Source organism: Petromyzon marinus, chromosome 14 (genome assembly GCF_048934315.1).
Source record: "Petromyzon marinus isolate PM22_M1 ecotype Great Lakes invasive population chromosome 14, UKy_Petmar_22M1.pri1.0, whole genome shotgun sequence".
Taxonomy (NCBI): Eukaryota; Metazoa; Chordata; class Hyperoartia; order Petromyzontiformes; family Petromyzontidae; genus Petromyzon; species Petromyzon marinus.
The window spans coordinates 2,170,589-2,195,668 of NC_133680.1; the positions used below are offsets into that span (position 1 = coordinate 2,170,589).

A 25,080-nucleotide genomic window follows, 5' to 3' on the forward strand; every position below is an offset into this window, starting at 1 on the left:
AGGTGATGTTTGTATAACCACCGTGGTGTTCCTAAATCACGGACAATATGTTCTTCGTATGCAGTAGATCCCATGCCCTCGGCCCCCACATGCAATGTGCTGATTGAGGCATTTGGCGAATATCCCAGTGCATAACCCTCCGGCAGGGGCTTTGAGGCGTTCCTGTGTAAACATGGGACATTATTAGTCTCAGAGCCATAACCACATCAACCCCGGGAATATGACCTCGTCAGATCTCCGAAGCTAAGCTGAGCTAGGATATTGCTTTGTTGGGTGACCACCATGCACAACCAGGTTTTAATAATACTCAATAAAAATAATAACTATTTCAACTTGTCACGCGGCTCCGCGCTGTATAGTCCTCTATATACAGGGTGCTTCAAAAATTATTAACACTTCTGAGAGTTTGCAACAATACAACACGAAACGTGCTGCCTCCGGGCTCTGGAGACCGCCTAGAGAAGATTCCAGGCACGCGGTGACAATGATGGTGAACAAGTGGAGACTCTTTGACTTTTTTAAGCTATTAACATTACATTTGTTATCATGTTAAAGTGTATTATGCGTTCTTTTTCATAAAAAAAATAGTCCCATATGAATGTTAAAACATTTTTATAGCACCCTGTATATATAAAGGCCATTTCGGCTGATGAGTGAGTGTTTACATTGGGTTTGTTATAGGGCTTGTGGAGCCGAGTGGTTTCCAGCAGAGGACAATTCAGTAAAATCCAATGTTGTATAGTACTATGCTGCAACATCTACGTTCCCCGCCTTCACCAACCGAAACCGACCAATGTGGTGAGGTATGGTCAAAGAAACCCGCATGACCCTTCATCCAGCAGTGGATTAACAAACGAGCGATAGATGTACATACGTCTCATGGTAGTCTTCATCATCATCAGCATCACAATGCCCTTGCGTTAGGTCCGCCACCGATGAGGAACATGCGACCCTCGCCGTCCACACGATTCAATGCGCCGCTCAGTTACTCACGAACTGAGCCATCTGAGTGTCGTAAAACCCCAGAACAAAATCTACAACAACAACAACACACAACAATGCCGCACTGTGCAAAGGTCCAAAGGCCAGCAACGGCACCTGGGCCGTGCGAATGCTACGCGACCGTCAAGAGGGCTGCTGCCACGATCGCCAAAGCCGCCGCCACCGCCGACTTTGGCGTCACGGACGCTGCCGGTGTTCGATCAATTGCGAAAATTTCCCACGGCGATTGTTTGCCGCTGCGTGCGCGCGTGCGTGCGCGTGCGTAATTGGGAGTCGACAATACCACGGCGCCTCTCCGCGCGGGACGCGAGCGCGCGCTCCTCTCGCGCTCCGTCAGCGTCAGGGCGCGGTGTCGTTCCCGTCGGTTCAATGACTCCTCGCGTGCAGCAGTCGCACGGCCGTCGCGGTCGGTCCGGGTAGCACATCGCTTGACGATGACGTCATTTTAGACGTTGGCGTCAATCACCCCGGATATGAGCACGCGCGAACTCATAAGTCTTGTTCGTGTGCGCTTCGTTTGTTGTCCTTCCCGCGCACCTGCGATTGGCACGGTCGGCTGCGTACGCTTGCACGCACACATATTGGCAGGGTCCAGCCTGGATCGTGCCTAGATGTGTGATCGTTGTGCGCACCAGGCGATGTAGGCTGTTGCACGGTTACGTTGTCAGCAGAGGACAACCAATTGTTGTACCGTCCTACGTTTCAATGTCTATGCTTCCCTCCTAAACTCGCTTTGATCAGCGTGGTGAAGAGTGGTCACATAGCCGCCCACGACTTGCTTAAGGAGGCCCTCATCCAGCAGCGGAATGTACGATAGTATTATTAGGGCGTCAGACAAGCGAACAGCGAGTACATAGGTGACCCAGCAGTGAGTGGAGATCAATATCACCTGCCCGAACGGTGAAGAATGGTCGCACAAAGCCCTCCAGTCGACACAGCGTCCGTGGAGGCATGCATGCAGCAGTGGAATAGGCAAGGGGCTGTCAATAAATATAATATAAAGCTGCATTGCATACACAATATATGCACGGCGGGAAGATAACTCACGTTTATTTTCGTAAGGCTGAAATTTGTGGGGCTGAGTTGCCTGATTTTAATCATTAAACTTCATGAGAAATAAGTAATACTGTTGACGGCTCATTGTCAATTTATCAAATAATATCTCATGCTTGATTTATAACGGAGTAGAAGCTCTCCAGTTTTATTTTACGAGATGACTCATGACAGATTTATCAGACCTCCTCTTGGCCGATGTGTCAGATGTGTGACGGCTGACTTATCAGATACACCACAGCCGATTAATCAAAAGAAATGGCAATCCGAGATGTATTTATCAACTTCTACCTCATAAAATTTTGATTTAAAGCTTTCGTGACTGCAGGGATTCATATTCTTGGTTCTTTCGGTAAAGTCACGTAGAAGGGAACCAATAAAATAATAAAATATAAAACAATTAAATTCTCACGACGTTTCGACTGCAACACAAGCAATCATCATCAGGTGTGAAACCACAGCAAGAAAACTGCCAAATAGTTCTCCGTGGTGCTAACGTTAAAAAAGCCACTTTTTTAAAAAAAATTCTTGCTGTGGTTTTCACACCTGATGATGATTGCTTGTGTTGCAGTCGAAACGTGAGAATTTTATTGTTTTATATTTTTATTATTTTATTGTTTCCCTTCTACGTGACTTTACCGAAAGAACCAAGAATATTCTGCCTCATTGTTAATTCACTACATGTTTTAATGGGAGGCGTTTTTGTTTGTTTGTTTAATATTATGTACATATTCTATTTTCGTAATTTAAATTCTCGAAGTCGCTGTGATGGACATACACTGTGGAAGAATTACCTATCTGTGCGGATTTGTGAGTCCCGTAGCCTGCTGTGCATGTCTTGTCTCCAGATTCGTCACTTTCCTCGCAAGTGAAATGTATTTCCCTTTAAGTAATTGGCCAGAAATCCCAATGCGGGGAGTCTTGAGAGTGAACAAGTCTTTATTGTATAAATAAACACGAATCTTTAAATAAAACACAGAATAGCTTGAGTTGGCCATGCATCATCACCGCTCCTGCCGTCGGTGGCTGGCTCAGGTTTCTACACCCCTGAGTGTTCGATGTGACCAGATTATGTATTCATACTGGCGGAATCCGATGAGCTATGAAGCTCTTTCACAAATGTCCAGTACGGCGGGTCAGAACGTCACAACAACAAACACGATAGGAGGGCAAATTATAGGAAAGTTAAAGAAATTCTCTTTTAAAACACAAACAAGTAAAACGAAACAGGTAAGGCTCACTGAGCCATTGGCTTTTTTTTTCCAGAAGCGACCTGGCCACAAATTATAGCACACTGAGCCAACACTACTGAGAGTCTGGGTCCGAATCCGGGTCTCGGATGCCTGCGATTGGCTCAGTGCCGATTTAAGGGACACGCTCACTTCAGGCGTTTCACTGCAGGTGTTCCACGCAACTGGCCACAGGTTCTCTAGCATCAACGTTGAGCAAACGTTGAGCCAACGTTAACCAACATTGGTCCGACGGTTTCAACCGCATGTCGTGGTTATCTCGACGCTGGCGTGTGCACTGGCTGGATGGTGTTTAACCTCATTACCAATTACTGTAGAGTATATAAAAAATATATATAATTACATTACACGAGGGGTTTGCCTCTTAATTTGAAGGATTACAGCGAGGAGAATTAAAGAATATCGGTTTTATTGACATGCGACGGACACTCTCTGCTTGGTACATAAAAGGCGTGACCCGAGCGCGCACAAAGATCCCCTATTGAAGTGACTTCAGAGAGGGCGACTTTGATGTCTCACCTTCAGGGGCCTGTTCTCCGGCACAGCGTGGTCCACTGCTTGCGGCACTAAGGGGTTCGCCGTCGAAATATCTCCTCCACCGTGGTGTCACGGATTAACGCGCCCGGACTTGCAATCTAGAGGCAGCTGATACAATAGTGCAAGTTGATTAAATCCACCCCCCCCCCCATTCCACCCCCCACCGCCCATTCCTCTATCCATCCGACAGTCTCCGCCAAACCTGCGATTAGCACGTTTGGCTACGTACGGTGCGCACGAAGTTCAACATATACGCTTACTTCAACGGGCGCACGGCAGCCAGGCAATCGGGAGGTCTCGTGCGGACGGTGGGGGTAGCGTGCGGGGTGTTTCCCACGTGCGGCCTACCGGCGTGTAGGGGGGCGGGGGAGTCTCTGGAGAGAGAGATAGAGAGTCATTCCACGGGGGGAGGGGACTGGGTGTGGGAGTTTGGGGGTGGAGGGGGGGGACGAATAAATAAAGCAAAGACGCCCCCCCCCCCCCCAGGAGTGTGTTGTTGCGTGCAGGGTCAGCAGTGAGTTGCCGGGTCACGGGAGTCGAAGCCAAAGAGGGATACTTGAAGGATGCTTTCAAGAGTTTCAGTTTCATTTATTTGGTACAGCCGTGTGAGCTATTCGGCTCTTTAATCGGGTGCAACCGCAACAAACAAAAAACATGAACAATAAAACATCTTAAAGTGACTATGTGACTGTGCAAACAGAAAATCCATGAAAAAAAACCAGCAAAATATTCCTGAAAAAAGCACCGTACACCAACGCTGTGTGCAAAAAATCCCAGTGGGATGCAAGTCAAACAACAACAACAACCACAAAACTTAGATTAAGGCCGTCAGTCTAACTCCGTACTACAACAAAACAAACATGTCCAAATAAAAAAACGTTTCCAAATTACCAAAAAATAAAGCCATAATTGCAACGTAACAGTGATCACAGGGACTGTGACCGAATTTTCAAGAGAATGACAATTTAACGGGAGGTTGTTATTTAATTATTTCGAGTGAGGTTTGCCCAATTAAAAAAGGTAATTGCCAGTTTTTTTAACTAATAAATGTTTTAAATTAAAATCAATTAATGTAAAGTGCTTCCAGAGGCGTATTATTAATGTAATGTGTAGAATGCACGTGTATAATTTGCACTTGGCAATTATCCCACAAACCAGTAAGTGCGGTCGTATTCCAGTAGTAAAGGTTTTGTTCCATTTTACATGCAAATTTAACTTTCACATAGTGATAACAAAGCTACTTTGAGGTTCATCAACTATGACTTAACCTTGTAAAATGAAACCAAGAGTAAAAGTGAAAGGCCCTGAAAGTGCTCGCTAACGCCACTGCTGGCAGAAGGTCCTCCGCTAGCGGGAGCTCTAGTAGGAGTACCCACACTTTACCCCACCACACGCAACCTGCCCTCTTGACTATTTTTGGTGAACCCATTTATACTGCTGGGTGGGCAGAGGTCGATGAACGTCCTTTCACCTCACCGGGAGAATGAGCCAGAGGCCTCTGAAGCTCACTCCCCATCCTCAAGATTTCCCCCTTGGAATCGCCTCTGCCCACCTCTCCCCCTCTCATCTCTGTCCAAGCCTCCAGTCAACCTCTGCTCAGTGGCACGTCGGCTCATTCTCCTCTACTGCCCCAACAATCTGGAGCTCTCTTCCCCCCCAGCCACCCGTGCTGTCGGCACCCTGTCCCCTATTCTAGAGCAGGCTCAACACCTTCCCTCTTCCTCTGTCGGCGACTGCCTCTCTCTATGACATTAAATTTGCCCACTGTTTTGGTACAGCGTCTTGAGATGCAGTTGGCGATGCATTGTATTACATTGTCTTTAAATAAGGGTGGCAGGGTAGACGCAAATGGTAATACTCGTGCCTTACAGCAAGAGGGATCTGGGTTAAATTCCTGCCTCGGACGCCTCTCTCTGTGTGGAGTTTGTGTGTTCTCTCCCCCTGTTCTGCGTGCCTTTCGTCGGAGTTCTTCGGTTCCCTGCCATGGCTGAACACATTCAGTGGAAGCGGTGTTGTCCAATGTGATTGGCGTTGTCCAATCAGCCCAATGCAGGGCTCACCGAAAAAACAAATCTTTGAACTCGGCGTGGCTTTCATGGGTAAGTAACTAAACACTACACAGACTATATATTAATTAATATATATTTAGTTTAATGTCCTCTTAACACGAGGAATAAAAAAAACGCCTGTTTGTATACAGTATATATATTTTTCTTTACCCAGCCTGTTGCTCATTGAATAATACCACGAAAAGCTTCGGCAATTGAGGCACTTATTGGAGGACAATGAGGTGATTATATCCGGTGACAACTACGACACACGCGGAATAACTAAAAATAGACCGCTAAGTGCAAGACCACACACACTGTCAATATCTCATTTCAAACCTGCTGACCTTGCCAAATACGCAAGCGAGACCGTCGATGATTCATCTATCGATGTATCTATCTAGCGATGCATCTCATGATCTGTCGATGTATCTATCTAGCGATGCATCTCACGATCTGTCGTATCTATCTAGCGATGCATCTCACGATCTGTCGATGTATCTATCTAGCGATGCATCTCACGATCTGTCGTTGTATCTATCTAGCGATGCATCTCACGATCTGTCGATGTATCTATCTAGCGATGCATCTCACGATCTGTCGATGTATCTATCTAGCGATGCATCTCACGATCTGTCGTTGTATCTATCTAGCGATGCATCTCACGATCTGTCGATGTATCTATCGCCTGCGGCCGTGGCGCAACGGTTAGCGCCGCAACCCTTCGGATCTGGCGACCCGCGTTTGATTCCCGGCCACGGCTAACATCAGTGGCGAGCGATACCGGAGCCAGCCCTGGTCCGACCCCGCCCCTATCTCACGAGGGCCTCCTCACGGCATGCAGGCCCCCTGGGTGAACATTTGACCATACCTCACCACGCTGGCCACCGCGGGATGGTGAACCACGGGAATCGCAGACGTCGGAACGTAGAGGACAACAATCGACGTTTCACTGCCCTCTCTTGGCAATGTAGGCACGCAGAAGCCGATAGCACCTTTTTCAGCATGGTGTAGGAAGAGTGGTTCCAAAACTTTCCGGACGCCGAGGGCCGCTGTCAGCGCTCAAAATGTAATTCGCGTTTTTCCACCACCCTGGAGGAAAACAATTTCGGCGTTTCGTGGAGGAAGAAATAACTCCGATCATCTGCATCTCATTCTATTCCGACGCTGCTGCTGCTGCTGCTGCTTCGACAGCGGCGCACGAAGCACAGCTAACAACGCACTCCACCGCAATTCGTTAACAACAACACAATGTGGCCTTGAAAGGGAAAACAATGAAATATTTTAAAAAAATAGGGAAACGATATCTGTGCGGTCCACACACGCGAAGTTGGGAGACTCTGGCATCGACGAATGCGGTGATTCTCACAGAGGATTGTGAGTTAAATTTTGGGAATAGCGTCCTGACCCCCCCACCGCCCTCCACGTCAAATCCAATAAGAGGAGTGAGTTGCTCTATTTGTCTCAAATAATTGTCACTTTTATCATTATTATGTTTTCTTCTACCTACGTGACTTTACCGAAAGAACCAAAGAATATAATTGTCACAGGCTCACGCCTACTGATAGGCTGCCTAGCCCAGCACAGCCCAGAGTGGTGACGCATTAGCAGTGGCTCGCTCTGTTGTGCGGTCTCCCTGGCCACGTGGCTCTCTCTGTCTCGCGACCGCCCCGCTCATCATTGCTCTGCGTCACACGATGGAGGCCCTCTGTGGGTGTTTAGAATTAATAATGGATTTTAAATGTTCGTCGGGCGGAGAACGCTCTGTTTTATCATCATCATCACCACCGCCACTGTCGCCATCATAACCACCTGCACCACAATAACTACGCTCTACGGATGCAAGCATCATCGTGATTACAATCGTCGTCAGTGCTATAAGCATCACCAGTACTACCACTGCCAAAATAATCATCAGTATAATCAGCACCATCATCATCTTCGCCATCACCATCATTTGTGTCACTAACAGGACTACAGCCAGCACTCCTACAATCATCATCATCATCGTTTCTAACACCGCCAGCGCTTCTACAAACGTCACAATCCTCAATGTCATCGTCACAACTATCATCATCGCCAACGTCTTCATCCATTGTCTATGCCCTGCCGAGTGAAGGTCTCCTACTCCCACCACACAAGACAAAGATCCCCCGTACAGCCTTAACAGACTGTTGGGGCAAGTGCTGTTCGCGAGGAGCAGCACCTATGAAGGCCGGCACGGTACACGAGGGGGTGGGTGGCCAGCACTACGCCCGGCCGCCTTTGTCTCCTCATTTGAGGCTTAGTCGACCTAGGTGATGCCCAGGACCGGTTCAGATAATCGTCACTGGTGTTGGCCGTGAGCGGGATTCGAACTCGAGTCGCCGGGTTCGTAGCGCAGCGCGCTAACCACGACACTACCGCCCCCCCCCACGGCCACCTCCACCATTAAAGACACAGATCCCCCGTGTAGCCTTAACAGTGTTTTGGGGCAAGCGCTGTTAGCGAGCACCTATGAAGGCCGGCACAGCACACGGGGGGGGGGGGGGTGGTGAGTGGCCAGCACCGCGCGTGGCATCTCCAGCTCACTCCCGTGCGCAGGGCCGATCGTCTCACCGCCGAAACCGTCTTCCGGCGCGGCATTCCCCCCTCCCTTCACGTGGAAATATTTGATCGCCGCTCGCTAATCGAGCATCATTGTCACCGCCGTCATTCCCAGGGGGCGTCCGCCTTCGAAAACCCCGCGACCGGTTGCCCCTTAATTGTAGTCGCGTCGCGCGCCGCCGGTGCTGGACGGCGGCGAGCGGCGGCCGAGCGGTCAGCCGACATTCGCAGCGGTAATTGGCGGCTTTGAGAGCAAACCCGGTTAACTCTTTCCTCTCTACCCCCCCCCCCCCCCGACAAAAAAAATATAGCACTGGCCCACCCACCCCCCCCCAGACGAAGCGTAATCACCGGCAGAAGCCACAATCAATTTGCCGCGGGGTTGCCATGGTAGCCGCGATTGCTCTCCCTTCCGCCACGCGCACGGTGGGTGGCACGGAGCGGGGTCGGTCCCCGGGGTGGGTGGGGACGTGGGCTTGGAGGGAGCTTCAGGGGGTTGGGGTTTGGAGGGGTGACGTGGGGGTGACGTGGGGGTGGCGGGGGGGGTGTCCCTCGATGAGGACAGAGATTTGTGCCTGGATTTGGGCCCAAAATTGGGTGTGGGAATGAATGTTTATTCTCGCGCGTGCAGCTGATCTGAGCGAACTCGGGCACGGCTGGCTCGGGGGGTTCACGCTCGCGCCGTGCGGGGAGCAGGAACGGGGGGAGGAGGAAAGACGCAGGGGCGTGGATGACGGTGGAAACGTACAAAATAAATAGTTGCGTAAATAAATGATGCGCCAGAATATGTTAACCGTGATGGAAAGGATTTTTTCTCTCGCAATATATAAATACCGTAGCGGAATCAAATTTAAATTGAGAGGTGAGCGCGAGACAGAGGGAATGAGAGAGAGAGAGAGAGTAGAGAGAGAGAGATGAGAGAGAGGGAAAAAAATCACAATTTTAAACTTGCATGGCAAATACAAATGCCGCTTTAAGAGGTGAATCGCGCAGCCCGCGACATTGACTGCGATTACACAGCACATGGGGAAGTTCAGTATCGACCACAAAGACAAAGATTCCCCCAGTGTAGCCTTTAATAGACTGTTGGAGCAAGAATGTATGTATGTTGAACTTACTTCGCACCGTACGTAGCCAAGCGTGCTGATCGGAGGTGCAAGTGCTGATAACGAACACCGATGTATGAACGCACGCACGTTGAACTTCTTTGGCACCGTACGTGGCCAATCGGAGGTGCTGGGGAAGGGTGCACGTGGCGGTGGTGTGGCCAACGCTACGCACGCCGCATTTTTCTTCCCCCAGTACTGATGTTGACACACACGGCTGCGTCGACCTCGAGGAAGATTCGGGACCGGTTCGCAGATTCGCCCGCTGTGATTGGTCGTGAACGGGAATGGAACTCGGGTCGCCGGGTTTAGCAGCGCAATGCGCTAACCGCTGCGCCACCGCTCCCCCCCCTCCCCCATCGACAACACAACAACCACCATTCGCCGCTAAGTGGCGGTGACATCACCACGGCGCTTGTGCCAGGCTAGGTGCACATTGATGCCACACACGCACACGTTGACACGCAGTCACAGTGCATAGCGTAATAAAATGATAATAATATAATAGTAACTAAATTATAATATATATAATAATAATAGGAACGCATTCCGCCACTCATCCCCGCCAGCGTGGCGGAAACGATTTCAACCGCGAGTTCCCATGGCAACCGGGACTAATTTGTATCAAACCCAATTAGCGCCGATTAGGTCGCGGTGGTCTTCGTTAATTCGATACAAATGGACATCTTTCACGTGCGCGCCGTCGATGGTGGGAGCGGCGCGGTTAACGAACTCGACAGAGCGAGCGTTCGTCTCGCGCGAGCACCGCCGGCAGCATGCATCTCGTACACCGCGAGTTTCACATTTTTACGACACCGTGGTGGTGCTGGCACTGGGCCATTGGGAGGGCCCTGAGCAAAAATTACTTTCGGGCCTCCCACCACCACCCCTCCATCCCACCCTCTTTCAATTTAGAAACTCCGAGTGAGATGAAAGAAGAGATACAGACAATAGATAGAGATGATAATAGGGGGGGGGGGGTTTCCCCCTTTCTGGCAATAAAATAGTTGTGTTCAGATGTTAAAACACCAAACTGAAACCTTTGCACGGAATCATGTCTGCATTAACCACATGTACATGTGGTGAAAATGCAAACAAAAAAACACATGCTCTGACAGTATGTGCATTGGTCCACACCAGAGACAGCTTTCTTTAGAGCCGAGTCTCACTAACAGTCTGAGATCAGAGGACGCCAGAAGGCGAACACAGCACAAAGACAATGCCACTATCAGCACAATGAGAGCTCGGGGTGAGCAGCTACATCATGGGACCTCCTTTGCCAGTATTAAATGATGATGATGATGATAATAGGGTTTACGTGGTTAATGCTGTCATCATTCCTTGCACAGGTTGCAGTTTGGTGTTTTAACATCTTAACACAACTGTTTTATTGCCGGAAAGAGGAAAACCCCTATTTTAATAATATAATACTGGCAATGGAGGTCTCATGAAGAGATAGAGATGTAGTGAGATGAGAGGAATTGTAGACAAGGATAGAGCCCGGAGTGAGATGAAAGAATGGGGGATACAGATGAGATGGAGTGACGTATGGGAAGTGCAGATGAGACGGAAATGGAATTCGACGAGAGGAGAGAGAGATGCAGACAAAACAGAGACGAGAGACATTAATTATCTGTTCGATGTTGATATGAAAAAAACAATTGGAGAAATAGGATGTGAATTTTAGCTGATATTTCTGATGCAACCCAGAGTTTTCCATCTATCCAGGGGCCCTTGAGCTGTTTGGAGGCGTCCGCTTTGGCTTGGCTTGCTAATGCCTCGCTCCGCCACTGATTTTGTAACAACCCCGCACCACCCCCGCCCTAAAGTGGACACAGAGCTCTGCAACACGCGGCTCACATGTTTTTTTAACCCTCTCATCCGTCAATTATTAGCAAAACAAAATTGTTTTACTTTTAACATTTTTACGTCACGTGATTTTTGTATTCACATGAATTTTCGCCCTCCGGCACCCCCCCCCCCCAAATATATTTTTTTAATTCACGCAAATGCTCATCTAAATGTATTCACAAATTGTCAGATCGTGTCCATGACAGGTGGACATTGTCGCGCCTCTGCCAGAGTGCCGAGTACCCCTCGAGTACCCCTCGAGCACCAGGAGGCCCCGCCGGAGTCGTCCACCGCTGGACTGGCGAGCCGAGTTCTTCGACGTCGTACGGAGAGATGGGGGCGACTCTTGCGCGCGGTGCAAGTTCCGATGCATGTCTCGATGCGGCCGAGATGCCAATAAATCCTCGCAGTCCACCGCAGCGGATGTCACACACACGAAGGATGGGGGGGGGGGGGTAATGTATATATACAGCAGTGGCGGGGAAGCATTCCCCTATCGCTGAGATACAACAACAACAACAACAAAACCACGTTCGTTTTATTATTTACTTCATAGCGGATTGCAACGCGCATCAAAGTGCGGTTTGGCGCTCGTTCTAGCGCAGGCGAGGGCACAGCAGAGCAAGCGGTGCAAGCGACACGGAAGTCACCGCGACGTCGCTGTGGCATTGCGGCCTTGGCCAACGCCGTGGCTTTTGGAGCGCACAGATAATGTATTATTTATTATTTTAAGTAATGCATCGTTTCATCGTGTGAACCGTTTGTGCAAGATGGGTGTGCGAGCGAGCGCGCGCGCGCAAGAAATACGATGTGAGAATGGGATTTATAAGATAATATATTATTGACGGTTGATTATTATTTCGGCCAATATTGGAGGTTTTTGTGTTTAAGTTGACTGTCCACTTTTTGCTGGCAATAGCATCGTCATATTACGTTATGATATCGCATATCGTCACATTGATATAGCATCGTTATAATATGACGATATAGCATCGTTATATTACCGCCCTTGTAAATACTATAACGCACTACTGTATAAATGTATCAAACCAGCACATTCGTCAATAACACGGCATGGCCTTTAAACGGAAAAGTATGTAATAGGTGACGTTTCAGGCAACGGACCTTCTTCACGGCAGTGAAAATATCGAAAATAATTGACAGCGCTCTGGAAATCAACTGCTCAACGAAGGCATCGGTCCTGAGGATAGTTTGACCATACTTCACCACACTGGTCAGTGCGGGTTGCTGAGGGAGGCATGCGCAGGACTGATGCAAACATCACTCGCCACTGATGTTGGCCGTGGCTCCAGGGAGATGTACTTGTGTCGCCCGGTTGAAAGCGCATAACGGACAACCACGGCACCACCGCTCCCCCTCCTGAGAATGGACAGTATTTAGAGATGAGACTATGCTCGTGATCATTTGCACTCACAAAGGCACCGTTCACAGTGTCTCGGGTGCCGTATCATGTCGAATGATATGAGCTCATGTGCCAAAGCAATATAGATTATGGCAATGCTAAAGCGTGAGAGATGGCCATTAAGTGTGGGGGGCGTGGTGGGCAGCAGTCTTCATCCACCAGTGGATGTATCACGCCTGCTGTTGATGTTCATATTATTATCGTGAGCAATGTGGCGCTCAATTGCTCGTTCTCGCCTTACGTGAACAAGTTTGTGTGGAATCGGATTCGGTGAGTTTCAATAGCGAGGAAACATAAATGCCATTTTTTAAATAGGTCACCTTCAGCGGGCGGCTCATCCGCACGGAATAAAATGCATAATCAGTACGGCCAACAAATATGACAAGAGAATTAATTTTGCACAGAGAGAGAGTGAGATAGCTTCCTTTGTCTTGGTGCATTTATATCAAGAACGCGAGGCACACAACAGGAAATGAATTTGTTAAAAATACATTTTGACGTTTGCAAACACCACAAAGAATTGGTTTTCTGATAGGTATTCAAAAGAAGTTTATATATACACAATGTAACGCTGCAAACAAACCCACCTCATGGGTGCACAGTTTTTCGGTGGTTCGTGCGAATTGAGTATTGGCACCACGGTTCTTGATATGTATACATTTAAAGATGCATGATCTAAACACGTAGCCTGTGTGAATGTCTGAAGGCTGCGTTAACCCAGCGTGCCTCTGACGGGGTTCTGCAAACAAAGATTGCCCACGCTTAAAATAAACCGCAGCTCCACCACGATACGAAGGCATCGTCGCGGCTGAAAATAAAATAACATTACAACAACAACAAAAACCCCAACAACAACAAAGCCACCAACGATAATGAAAGGGTCCACATTGCCGACAATGATGTCATCGAGCGCGTGGAGCTTACGCGATCAAAGCCGTGTCAACGCGACCCCCCCCCCACCGCGCGCGCCTATTACAACGGCAGATATCCAAACGCACTCTTTGTCTCAAACACAACCGGGATACATTTAGAATTTGGACCGGGGATGGGGGGAGGAGGAGAGTGGGGACATGAAACAACGAGTGCTGCTCTATGAACAGCAGCCACCTGAGTACAAATCCTGGCCACGACTAACATAAGTGGCGAGTGATATCTGAGCAGTTGCTGGCAATTCCGCACCCGACCCTTTCAGGATCCCGCGCTGACCAGCGTGACAAAGTATGGTCAAACGACTCGCGATGACCTCGGCGGCGTGGGGCCTGCAGCGGTTTGACAATGGGTTGTAAGTTATGGCAACAATAATAATAATCATAATAGGCGTATGACGTGTGCGCTTGCCGCAGGAGTTTACTCGGCAAATACGGAGAGAGGCGTCGAGCGGAATCAACGATCCTCTTTGACACACGCCGCCGCCGCCGCAGAGAGAAGGGGGCCACTTTGCATTCCAGGGCCACGTTGACATTTGCTCGCATTTAATAATCAAACAACACGGGCGCAAAGTGCGCCGCAGTGGTAAAATATATTTAGTATTTAAATTAAAACCGTTACCGGCGTATATATAATGTTAATGATTGGTGACGGAGGATGCATGGCATAGGGGTGGATTTCTTCAGCGTGGGTATTTTTTTTCTCCCACATTTTTAGCCAGTACATCCCCTCCCATACCAGAAATGTCTAATTGAGCCCACATTCAAACAATACAAATTCTCATTATTATTATTATTTGAAAAAGAAGGAAGAAATTGACGCATTCCCCTGTCGAGAAGGCAATGAAACGCACGCAATGTGACGGCGTTGTGGCCGAAACTTCAAGTAGCGCGATTGGCTACGTACGGTGCGAAGAAGTTCATCATGCATACATACATGCATCCATTTAAATGCCCCCATGTTGATCCCGTTTCCGTGGCAACGGAGGGATTTTTGTTGGCTTTTTCCCCGACTCCACGTGGCGTGGTTCCGAGTGCCGGCGTCTCCTGACGTTTCGTGCCGTCTGCACAACCCTCCCCCCCCCCCCGACGCATCGCGATCCCGGGCAACGTGAACGGAGCGCAGATTTGGGGGCTCCGCGGTGGCGAGATGTTAACTGCCTCGCCTGGTATACAGGAGGTCGTGGGTTCTATGCAGACCCCGACGCCTGCTGCTGTATATTTTGTGTTTATTATTTGAAGAAGAAGGAAGAAATTGACGCATTCCCCTGTCGAGAAGGCAATGAAACTCACGCAATGTGACGGCGTTGTGGCTGAAACTTCAAGTAGCGCGATTGGCTACGTACGGTGCGAAGAAGTTCATCATGCATACATACATGCATTTAAATGCCCCCATGTTGATCGCGGTCGCGTGGATTTTTCTCCGGGTCCTCTGGGTTTGTTCCCCTCCACATTTAGCATCAACATCACGCGTTTAGAGTATTTGGCTGCTGTACATTTCCACGTGATGAGTCACTTCGTTCAGTGATCATTTGTGGCCAGATCCCTTTTGAAAAAGAGCTATACAGCTCAGTGGGGCCTTACCTGGTAAAATAAAAAAAATAGTTAATGGTTGTATTTACCGGTGGCTATCGTTAATAATAATTTTAAAAAATCATATCACAGCCTCCCCCTTCCCCACCACATTTGTCAACCCACTTGCTGGATGAATTCCTCTCTCCTTGCCGTGTGGGTCACGCGGATTGCCTGATCGTGCTTTGACCACACTGCTGAAATGGGGGGGGGGGACTAGATTTTTGTTCGACCATACTTCACCACGCTGGTCAGTGCGGGTTGCTGAAGTGGGGGGAGGGGAAACGCAGGACGAGTTTGGAACTCGGGGTCGTTGGGATTATACCCCCGCAGTCAAACCCCATATCAGCCCATAAATAAAAGATTGCAGCTGGAGCTTGGGAATTATGCATTCTACTTCGGTGTTATCATCGTCATCATGGTTATTATATATTGTTATCGCTATAGGTCGCTTAGGACAGCACTGCGTCTAGGAACGGTTCAGACATCGCTCACCAACTGTTGTTAGCCGTGGCTGGCAATCGAACTGAGGTCGCCATGTAGTGTACACAATGCGTTGTGACCACCGCTAATCGCACTTGGTTGTAGAATTACCTGCGGGGGGTGGAGGAGAGGGTGGGAGGTGATGTGGAGGCAGACTGCTGTCTGACGTCCGTGCGATGGCGCGGCTGTGCGAGACAAGGGACCCCCCCTGTACTATGTGCGTCCCGCGACCGCGAGCTACGTGAGCCTCAGCAGCGTGTGCGCGGAGAGGCCGGTGGTGGTGCCCTGCAAGCGTCGCGAGTCGTTACCCAATCGCCCTTTAGCCACAAACGCCGCGAAAAATGGGCATATTCACAACTATGAGCAAGGCAACAGCATATACAGAGCTGTTAAACATGAAGGGTCACATTTTTTGGTAGTGTCCTTCACCCGATCCACCGAGACCCACAAATGGAAGCACCTGGAAAGTGAAAAGGTCCGAGCTGGAAGTCGTAGGGGAACCACGCGAGATCCCGGTGTCAATTACGGGCGGCTGAAGCCTGGAATCGAACCCAGGTTCTCAGCGGTACCGGCTCGGCGCTCTTAACCTCCCAGGCCACCCATCCAGCAGGCCTCCTCTTGACGAGCTATGTTTACACTCGTCTGGCCACGTTCGCATTCTCGGCGACACCGCGCCGATGTCTCCATTGGCCAGCGTCGTCCAGATGTGGCGGCGCCCGCCCTGGGGGGGATGTCGAGCGCGGCGTCGGTGGGAGCCCGTCGAGTGATCAGTTTCGAGCGTGTGGGCGCGCTTCCCTGCGTGGGTGTCTGAGCGAGCGTGCGTGCGTCTGTGCGTCTGTGTGTCTGTGCGTACGTCTGTGTGTCTGTGTACGTGCATCTGTGTGGGTGCGTCTGTGTGCGTGCGTCTGTGCGTCTGTGTGCGTGCGTCTGTGTCTGTGTGCGTGCGTCTGTGTGTCTGTGTGCGTGCATCTGTGCGTCTGTGTGCGTGCGTCTGTGTGTCTGTGTGCGTGCGTCTGTGTGTCTGTGTGCGTGCGTCTGTGTGTCTGTGTGCGTACGTCTGTGCGTCTGTGTGTCTGTGCGTGCATCTGTGCTTCTGTGTGCGTGCGTCTGTGTGTCTAAGTGCGGCGTCTCTGTGGGTGCGTCTGTGTGTCTGTGTGCGTGCGTCTGTGTGTCTGTGTGCGTGCGTCTGTATGTCTGTGTGCGTGCGTCTGTGCGTTTGTGTGCGTGCGTCTGTGTGTCTGTGTGCGTGCGTCTGTGTGTCTGTGTGCGTGCGTCTGTGCGTTTGTGTGCGTGCGTCTGTGTGTCTGTGTGCTTGCGTCTGTGTGTCTGTGTGCGTGCGTCTGTATGCGTGCGTCTGTGTGTCTGTGTGCGTGCGTCTGTGTGTATGTGTGCGTCTGTGCGTTTGTGTGCGTGCGTCTGTGTGTCTGTGTGCTTGCGTCTGTGTGTCTGTGTGCGTGCGTCTGTATGCGTGCGTCTGTGTGTCTGTGTGCGTGCGTCTGTGTGTATGTGTGCGTCTGTGCGTCTGTGTGCGAACGTCTGTGTGCGTGCACGTGGGCGCACTTCTGTGTGCCGTGGAGCGGTTAGTACACTGCGCCCCCGAAACCCAGCGACCCGAGTTCAATTCCCGCTCACGGACAACAACGGTGGCGGATATATGAACCGGTCCTGGGCCTCCCCTAGGTCGACTCAGCCCCAAATTAGTACCTGGTGCGATGTGTAAACATCGCCACTAGGGAGACAAAGGCGGCCGGGCGTGGTGTTGACCATCCAACCCATCGTGTGCCGTGCCGGCCTTTATAGGTGCTACTCGCTAACAGCACTTGCCCCTACAGTCTGTTAAGGCTACACGGGGATCTTTGTCTTTGTGTTTGTGTGTCGCGTGCAGACTGCCGCGTGTTCGTGGCGGGCGGCATGGGCGCGGACACGACCCCCCTGGCCACGCTGTGGGAGTACGAGGCCGTGCGGGACGCGTGGCGTGCGCTGGCGCCCATGCCCACGCCGCGCTACGCCGCCACGGCCTTCGTGCGCGGGGGCAAGATCTACGTGCTGGGTGAGTCCCGAATCCTGCCGCGTCGTCGTCGTCATCGTCGTCATCATCAGCAGCACCAGTAGAAGCAGAAGCAGCTGGATCGGCACAATTATTATGGGTTCTTGAACGTCCACTGTAAATCAGGTGGCGCGGAGTGTCTGTGTGGTTAACGCGCACACCGCAGTATTAATCAGGGCGGCCGCCGCGTTCGAACCGTGCGCCTCTTCAACACGCGGACGAATGCGCCACCACTGGGCCGTGCCACAAAACTCCACAGCCACACGGCAGCAGTGCAGTGATTAGCGCGCTGCGCTGTAAACTCCGTGCGACCCGAGTTCAATTGCCAGCAGTGGCAAGAAAGATCTGAAATAGATTACCGTTAACCACAAGAACAAAAAAAAAACTCTCATGTTTTTTTTTTACCACATTCCCGCACATACAGAAATGTCTAGAGCAATAGAGATCACGTGTTTAGCTTTTTTAACTGATAATCTAAGGCAGCTGCCACTGTGGTTTAATGGTGTGCACACGGGACTTGCCATTCAGAGTTCAGCGGTTACCGGTTGTCGTTTACCAAATCTCATCTGGATTGATACTGCTCCCCCCATCCCGGGCCTATTACACCCCCCCCCCCTCCACCATCCACCAACAGCACTTAAATTAAAATGGAGATGCATCTGAAGACGCTATAAACAAAGAGCGGAACATCACGACGAGCCACCAAAAAGAGAGATACGTTTAAAATATATATTTAAGAAACTTCATTGACAGGTGACAGTCCTAAGCAGAAGACCAGAGGGAGACTGAGCGTGAACTCCAACAACAAGAGCAGGGGCATCAGCAGCACGGACGTCTGAGGGAGGGGGTTTCAGATCACGGGAGCACAGGCAGAGAAGCTGAGACCTCATGGGTCGGAGGTCGCACAAAAGTTCGCTGATCTCAACAGAACCGTTCAATTTTGCACACATGTGTTCAGATCAGAGGCCGTCATTAATGTACTCGTGGTGGGTGAAATGTGAGCCCGTGTCTGAACACGTCTCATCAGAACGGAAGTAAATCTGAACAGAAGAAAATCTGTTCCGATAAAATGGCTCTCGATTTCCAGGTGGGTGAGGTTCATCTGGCCTCAGTGGCACGCGTGGCTTTGATCTCCACGGATCTGTTCAGACTTGAGTAGATGTGTTCAGATCAAAGGTCCCGATTTACATCTCCGTGGGTTTCCTTTGGCAGCGTTTACACAAGCGCCTCTGATCTTCACAGATCTGTTCACGTTGAACAAGTCAGTCTACATCAAGGGCTCTGTGACCGGAGCAAAGTCCAATTGTTTTAAAACCATGTTGATATTATTCGTGCATTTCCATTCATCCCATCGTTTAGATGTCCACGTGTGCCGTGTCAGTTGTCCTATTAGAGTGACTGGTTTGGCCGTGAATTCCATGGATCTGGCAATACCCAGGAATAACTGTTGTATGAATAACCGTCGTATGTGTTTAGTTTGTGAGAGCAAATGCTGTCAGCAAGCCCCGATTAAGGACGGCACGGCACACGAGTGGGTGGTGTGGACAAATGCCTACATTTTGAACCAGCACTTGCCCCAACCATTCATAGGGCGACAACGGGGAACCTTTGCTTTTTTGCATTTAGTTTGGCGCAGGATTCTGACACTACCAATTTCTTGCCACTAAGGAAACAAGTCCCCACTTCACGAAGACAAAGATACCCCGTCTAGCTAAACAGAGTGTTGGAGCCATGTGCAGTTGGCCAGAACGTATTAAAGCCGGAACAGCGTACAGTGGGGGTGGAGGGGCGAGCAACACCCCAGGGCAGATGTTCAATCGAGGCATCAGCTGCTTATTGCAGGCCGAGTCAACCTAGGGGAGGACCCAAAAGAAGTGCAGATATCACCACTGATGTTAGCCATGGCTGGGAATCTTGACCAGTTGGCTGCGTGGTTTAGGCAGCGCAGGAAGAACGACGGCGCCGCTCCTCCGGGCTGCACACGCACGCGCGCGCACAATGTCACGTGGCTCACGCATCATGCACCACCACAAGGTGACCTCTCCCTTTGTGTTTTGCCACAACAGTAGCGTCTGCCCCAGGTGCCGTGGTCGTGCCGAGACGCTGGGATGGTCCGCGTGCTACCCTGTGTGACTGACTTGTTTCGTGCAGATGATCGCGGTTTAATTTGCCATCCGCGTTTTGGTGTGCGCGATTTGTGTGTGTGTTTTATCGGCCTCCCCTAGGTCGATTCAAATGGGTACCTGCCGCAGTGTTTAAACATCGCCACTAGGGATACAAAGGCGGCCGGGCGCGGTGCTGACCACCCAACCCCTCGTGTGACCGTTGCCAGCCTTCATAGGTGCTCGCTAACAGCACTTGCAACCAAAAGACTGTCGAGGCGGTGCGGGAGTCTCTGTGTTTTATTGTGGCCATACTAATCTTTGGCAGGCCGTCACTTTCAACGGTGGCAAATTAATCGTTGCATAGGCTTTGTATTTTAATTGGGGGGAGGGAAAGCAGGCACTGAAACTGTAGCACGGTGGGGTAGTGACACGTGCCCGTGTACCCGAATGCATAATGCGACATTAACACGCGTGCATGCACAAAGACAAACATTCCCCCCGCCCGTATAGCCTTTAACAGAGGCAAGTGCTGTTAGCAAGCACCTATTAAAGCCGGCACGGCACACGAGGGGTTGGGCCTTTGCCTCCCCAGTGGCGATGTCTACACGCTGCACCAGGTGCTCATTTGAGGCTGAGTCGACCTAGGGGAAGCCCGGGACCGGTTCAGATAATCATCACTGGTGTTGGCCGTGAGCGGGAATCGAACCCGAGTCGCCAGCTTCATAGCGCAGCGCGCTAACCGGTGCATATATAAACTGTGGACAAAATGAGTGAACGTGGTCCCACACGTAGGTGGTCGGGATGTCCCCTTCGCTTCAACCACGTGAGCAACTATTGAGGCCATGGGCCTCCTTTTCAAAGGAGTCCTGGGTTGTAGTTGTTGTTGTTGTCGTCGACAACCTGCAGCTTCCCACTGCGGGCCAACGGTCCTCCCACCACTCACCAGTCAAGTCGTGGCCTGCGGACTCTGCGATGTCGTCTCGCTGCTGCTTCTGCTGCTGCTTCTGCTGCCGCTGTCTCACCGTGCTGCTTCACTCTTCCCTTGCTCCCTCGGCCTCCACTCGCACGGAGTTTCGTTTCGTCTCTCGTCTCTTCATCAGCTGTTTCTCGTGACGTGTCCTGGCCCAATTCCACTCGTTTTAATGTTGCTGCAACAGCAGCAGCATCGGTGCCCTCTGCTCCTTTCCCGACTTCTTCATTCCTTAACCAATCTCTTAAGACTGACTCCTAGATCCTTGACAAAGCCGAGACACCGAAGCGCACGCGGTAGACCAATACCAACGAGCACACAGGAGTTCCCGTACGTACTCGGCACGAATGCACACGCACGAGGAGTCGAGGAGCACGAAGACTGCCACACTGCACAGAGGCGCCGCGGTCATTTCCGTCCATTCATCTTTCGCGTAAGCTAACGATCGGCACGAAACGCGTCCCAGTGGGCGTCCGAGAACCACTAATGAGATTCGGGCCCGCGGGCGCCGAGTCACAGCGACTGCGCTCGCGCGTGGCACGTTTCAAAGGGGAACTCCAAGACCGGCGTGCACACGCGTCCATCGAGCCAAAGTAGAGAATTTTTATTTTGTTTTTTAACGAGTTAGAGTACTCGTTGTTCTGAAACGGAAACTAAGAGTCAGCTGGTCATTTTCATACTCTTCTCAAGATTTTCTCCTGTACTAAAATTAATCTGCCTTTTTTTACGGATTAAAATTCCAAGAATATACGTTTCGTGAAGTTTTTTTGTTGTATTCTTTCGGATTTAAATAATATTCTGGCGAAAGAATTCCATCGATCGGAGGACAAATTGAACATTTAGAGCTATTTACAAAACAATGGGATATTTCACAAACGCGAGCTGTAAAAGGTTCGCGTTGATGCTGCCGCGATGGAATTTGCTGGACGTGAAATCCAGAGGTCGCTGGTTCGAATCGATCCCCTGGCACGGAAGTTGACACACTGGGACCAGCTTCTTAATCCCCACCCATCCCCCCCCCCCCCCCCACGTCTGCCCACCCACAAGTGATGGATTGGCAGGTCACTTGTGGAGGGGTAGAATGCGGGTTCGAGTTTTAAGTCCACATTTTTGTTGTTGTTCATTTTAATCCGGCGAGAACTCAACAGGCCAGGGTGAGTCTCGTTTTCACAAGAGTTCCCTGCTTCTCGCCAAATCGGCGAATGCAAAACAAATAAAAACGCAGGTTACTGCGACCGCTTTAGAGACGTCTCACCAGGCGTGGAAGCAGTTGGGCGAGATTATCCGCTGGAACCCCCTCGAGTAGTGGAGGTCTTTCCGCCAGCGGTGTCATGAGCCCAGACATTGCAGGGTCTGCACCTTTACCCGGATTTTTTGTTTTTACATATATATATGTATTTACGCCACCATCTGAATTATGAACGAGTGCTCGCCGTATTTGCGCGGCCCGTGATTTCATTTCGCTTCGGGGCCACTTTCACCTCTCGCTTCACGAGATAACTAGAGGCAAGAACACTTTTTTTGTAATATATATAAATTTATAAGACACCTTTCATGGGACACCGCTTAACGGCGCTCCACAGCAACGAGCGCGCCGTGTGTAACCTGCAGAGCATTAGTCCTCTTGTTGGATCTGCCCCCCAGAAAAGAGCAAAGCGACGGCGTCTGATCGAGGACTCTCAGAAATGCCGAGCGAATCGAGGCAGAGATAGCGCTTAGGTTCGACGCGTGCGCTACGGTGGGCCTACGTACGGGGCGAAAGAAGTTCTGCATGCATGCATACACGGCCGTGGTGCCATCGCAGTGGCTAGCAGTGCCACGTGAGACATTGTGCGGATTGTATCTCGGTGTCTCAGCTGTCAATGTTCGCTGATACATTCTTTACTCGCGGTTGTGATTGACAACATCGTCCGTTTACACATTGGTACAGAAGCCGCCCTTCACGTCTGTGTATTGTGTGCGCGATGTAACCGTGAGTAATGGTAACGATTTGGCGTAGACCGTCATCCCAGTAGCGGATGTGCTATGATCAGTGTTAAAGTAATCAGCATTAGTCGATTTACGCTGCAGATAATGTATAATTTTACATCGATTTAGGCACGTGCAATATTTTAAATTTCTCATGTGACACGCGCATTTTTGCTCTGTTTTCAATTGGCACCATTGCTGGACTTTACGTGGTATGATAATAGGGGTTTTCCCTTTTTTTATGGCAACAAAACAGCTGGTAAAACACCAAACTGAAACCTTTTACAAGGAATCATGTCTGCATTAACCACAATGCTTGTGGTCAGAATGCAAACAAAAACACACTCTGATAATATATGCATTGTCCTTGAAACTGATTGGTCCACACCAGAGACAGCTTTCTTTTGAGCCTCGTCTCAAACGGTGTTAGACCAGAGGACGCCAATCAGTTTCAAGGACAATGCATACAGTGAGGGAAAAAAGTATTTGATCCCCTGCTGATTTTGTACGTTTGCCCACTGACAAAGAAATGATCAGTCTATAGTTTTAATGGTAGGTTTAATTGAACAGTGAGAGACAGAATAACAACAAAATCCAGAAAAACGCATGTCAAAAATGTTATAAATTGATTTGCATTTTAATGAGGGAAATAAGTATTTGACTCCCTCTCAATCAGAAAGATTTCTGGCTCCCAGGTGTCTTTTATACAGGTACTTGGTGGTAATCACAGAGGTCAGCCGTTTATTGTAGTTGGCCACCAGGTTTGCACACATCTCAGGAGGAATTTTGTCCCACTCCTCTTTGCAGATCTTCTCCAAGTCATTAAGGTTTCGAGGCTGACGTTTGGCAACTCGAACCTTCAGCTCCCTCCACAGAGTTTCTATGGGATTAAGGTCTGGAGACTGGCTAGGCCACTCCAGGACCTTCATGTGCTTCTTCTTGAGGCACTCCTTTGTTGCCTTGGCCGTGTGTTTTGGGTCATTGTCATGCTGGAATACCCATCCACGACCCATTTTCAATGCCCTGGCTGAGGGAAGGAGGTTCTCACCCAAGATTTAACGGTACATGGCCCCGTCCATCGTCCCTTTGATGAAATTGTCCTCTCCCCTTAGCAGAAAAACACCCCCAAAGCATAATGTTTCCACTTCCATGTTTGACGGTGGGGATGGTGTTCTTGGGGTCATAGGCAGCATTCCTCCTCCTCCAAACACGGCGAGTTGAGTTGATGCCAAAGATCCCCATTTTGGTCTCATCTGACCACAACACTTTCACCCAGTTGTCCTCTGAATCATTCAGATGTTCATTGGCAAACTTCAGACGGGCATGTATATGTGCTTTCTTTAGCAGGGGGACCTTGCGTGCGTTACAGGATTTCAGTCCTTCACGGCGTAGTGTGTTACCAATTGTTTTCTTGGTGACTATGGTCCCAGCTGCCTTGAGATCATTGACAATATCCTCCTGTGTAGTTCTGGGCTGATTCCTCACAGTTCTCATGATCATTGCAACTCCACGAAGTGAAATCTTGCATGCAGCCCCAGGCCGAGGGAGATTGACAGTTCTTTTGTGTTTCTTCCATTTGCGAATAATCGCACCAACTGTTGTCACCTTCTCACCAAGGTGCTTGGCATGGTCTTGTAGCCCATTTCAGCCTTATGTAGGTCTACAATCTTGTCCCTGACATCCTTGGAGAGCTCTTTGGTCTTGGCCATGGTGGAGAGTTTGGAATCTGGATGATTGATTGCTTCTGTGGACAGGCGCCTTTCATACAGGTAACAAGCTGAGATTAGGAGCACTCCCTTTAAGAGTGTGCTCCTAATCTCAGCTCGTTACCTGTATAAAAGACACCTGGGAGCCAGAAATCTTTCTGATTGAGAGGGAGTCAAATACTTATTTCCCTCATTAAAATGCAAATCAATTTATAACATTTTTGACATGCGTTCTTCTGGATTTTGTTGTTGTTATTCTGTCTCTCACTGTTCAAATAAACCTACCATTAAAATTATAGACTGATCATTTCTTTATCAGTGGGCAAATGTACAAAATCAGCAGGGGATCAAATACTTTTTTCCCTCACTGTATATTATCAGAGTATGTTTTTTGTTTGCATTCAACGTGCTACGTTTTGGCTTTTGTCACTTTGGAGACCCAGGTCA

General features: G+C 49.9%; 1 protein-coding gene across 2 annotated transcripts in view; it reads left to right on the forward strand.

Annotated features, from left to right (window-relative positions):
- The window catches only part of KLHDC8B (kelch domain containing 8B), a 76,686-nt gene that overhangs the window by 24,315 nt on the left and 27,291 nt on the right, over positions 1–25,080 (forward strand). For both annotated transcript variants that reach the window (XM_032954390.2, XM_032954391.2), the window contains exon 3: positions 17,723–17,887. In XM_032954390.2, coding sequence (XP_032810281.1) covers positions 17,723–17,887 — 165 coding nt within the window. The remainder of the gene's footprint in view (positions 1–17,722; positions 17,888–25,080) is intronic.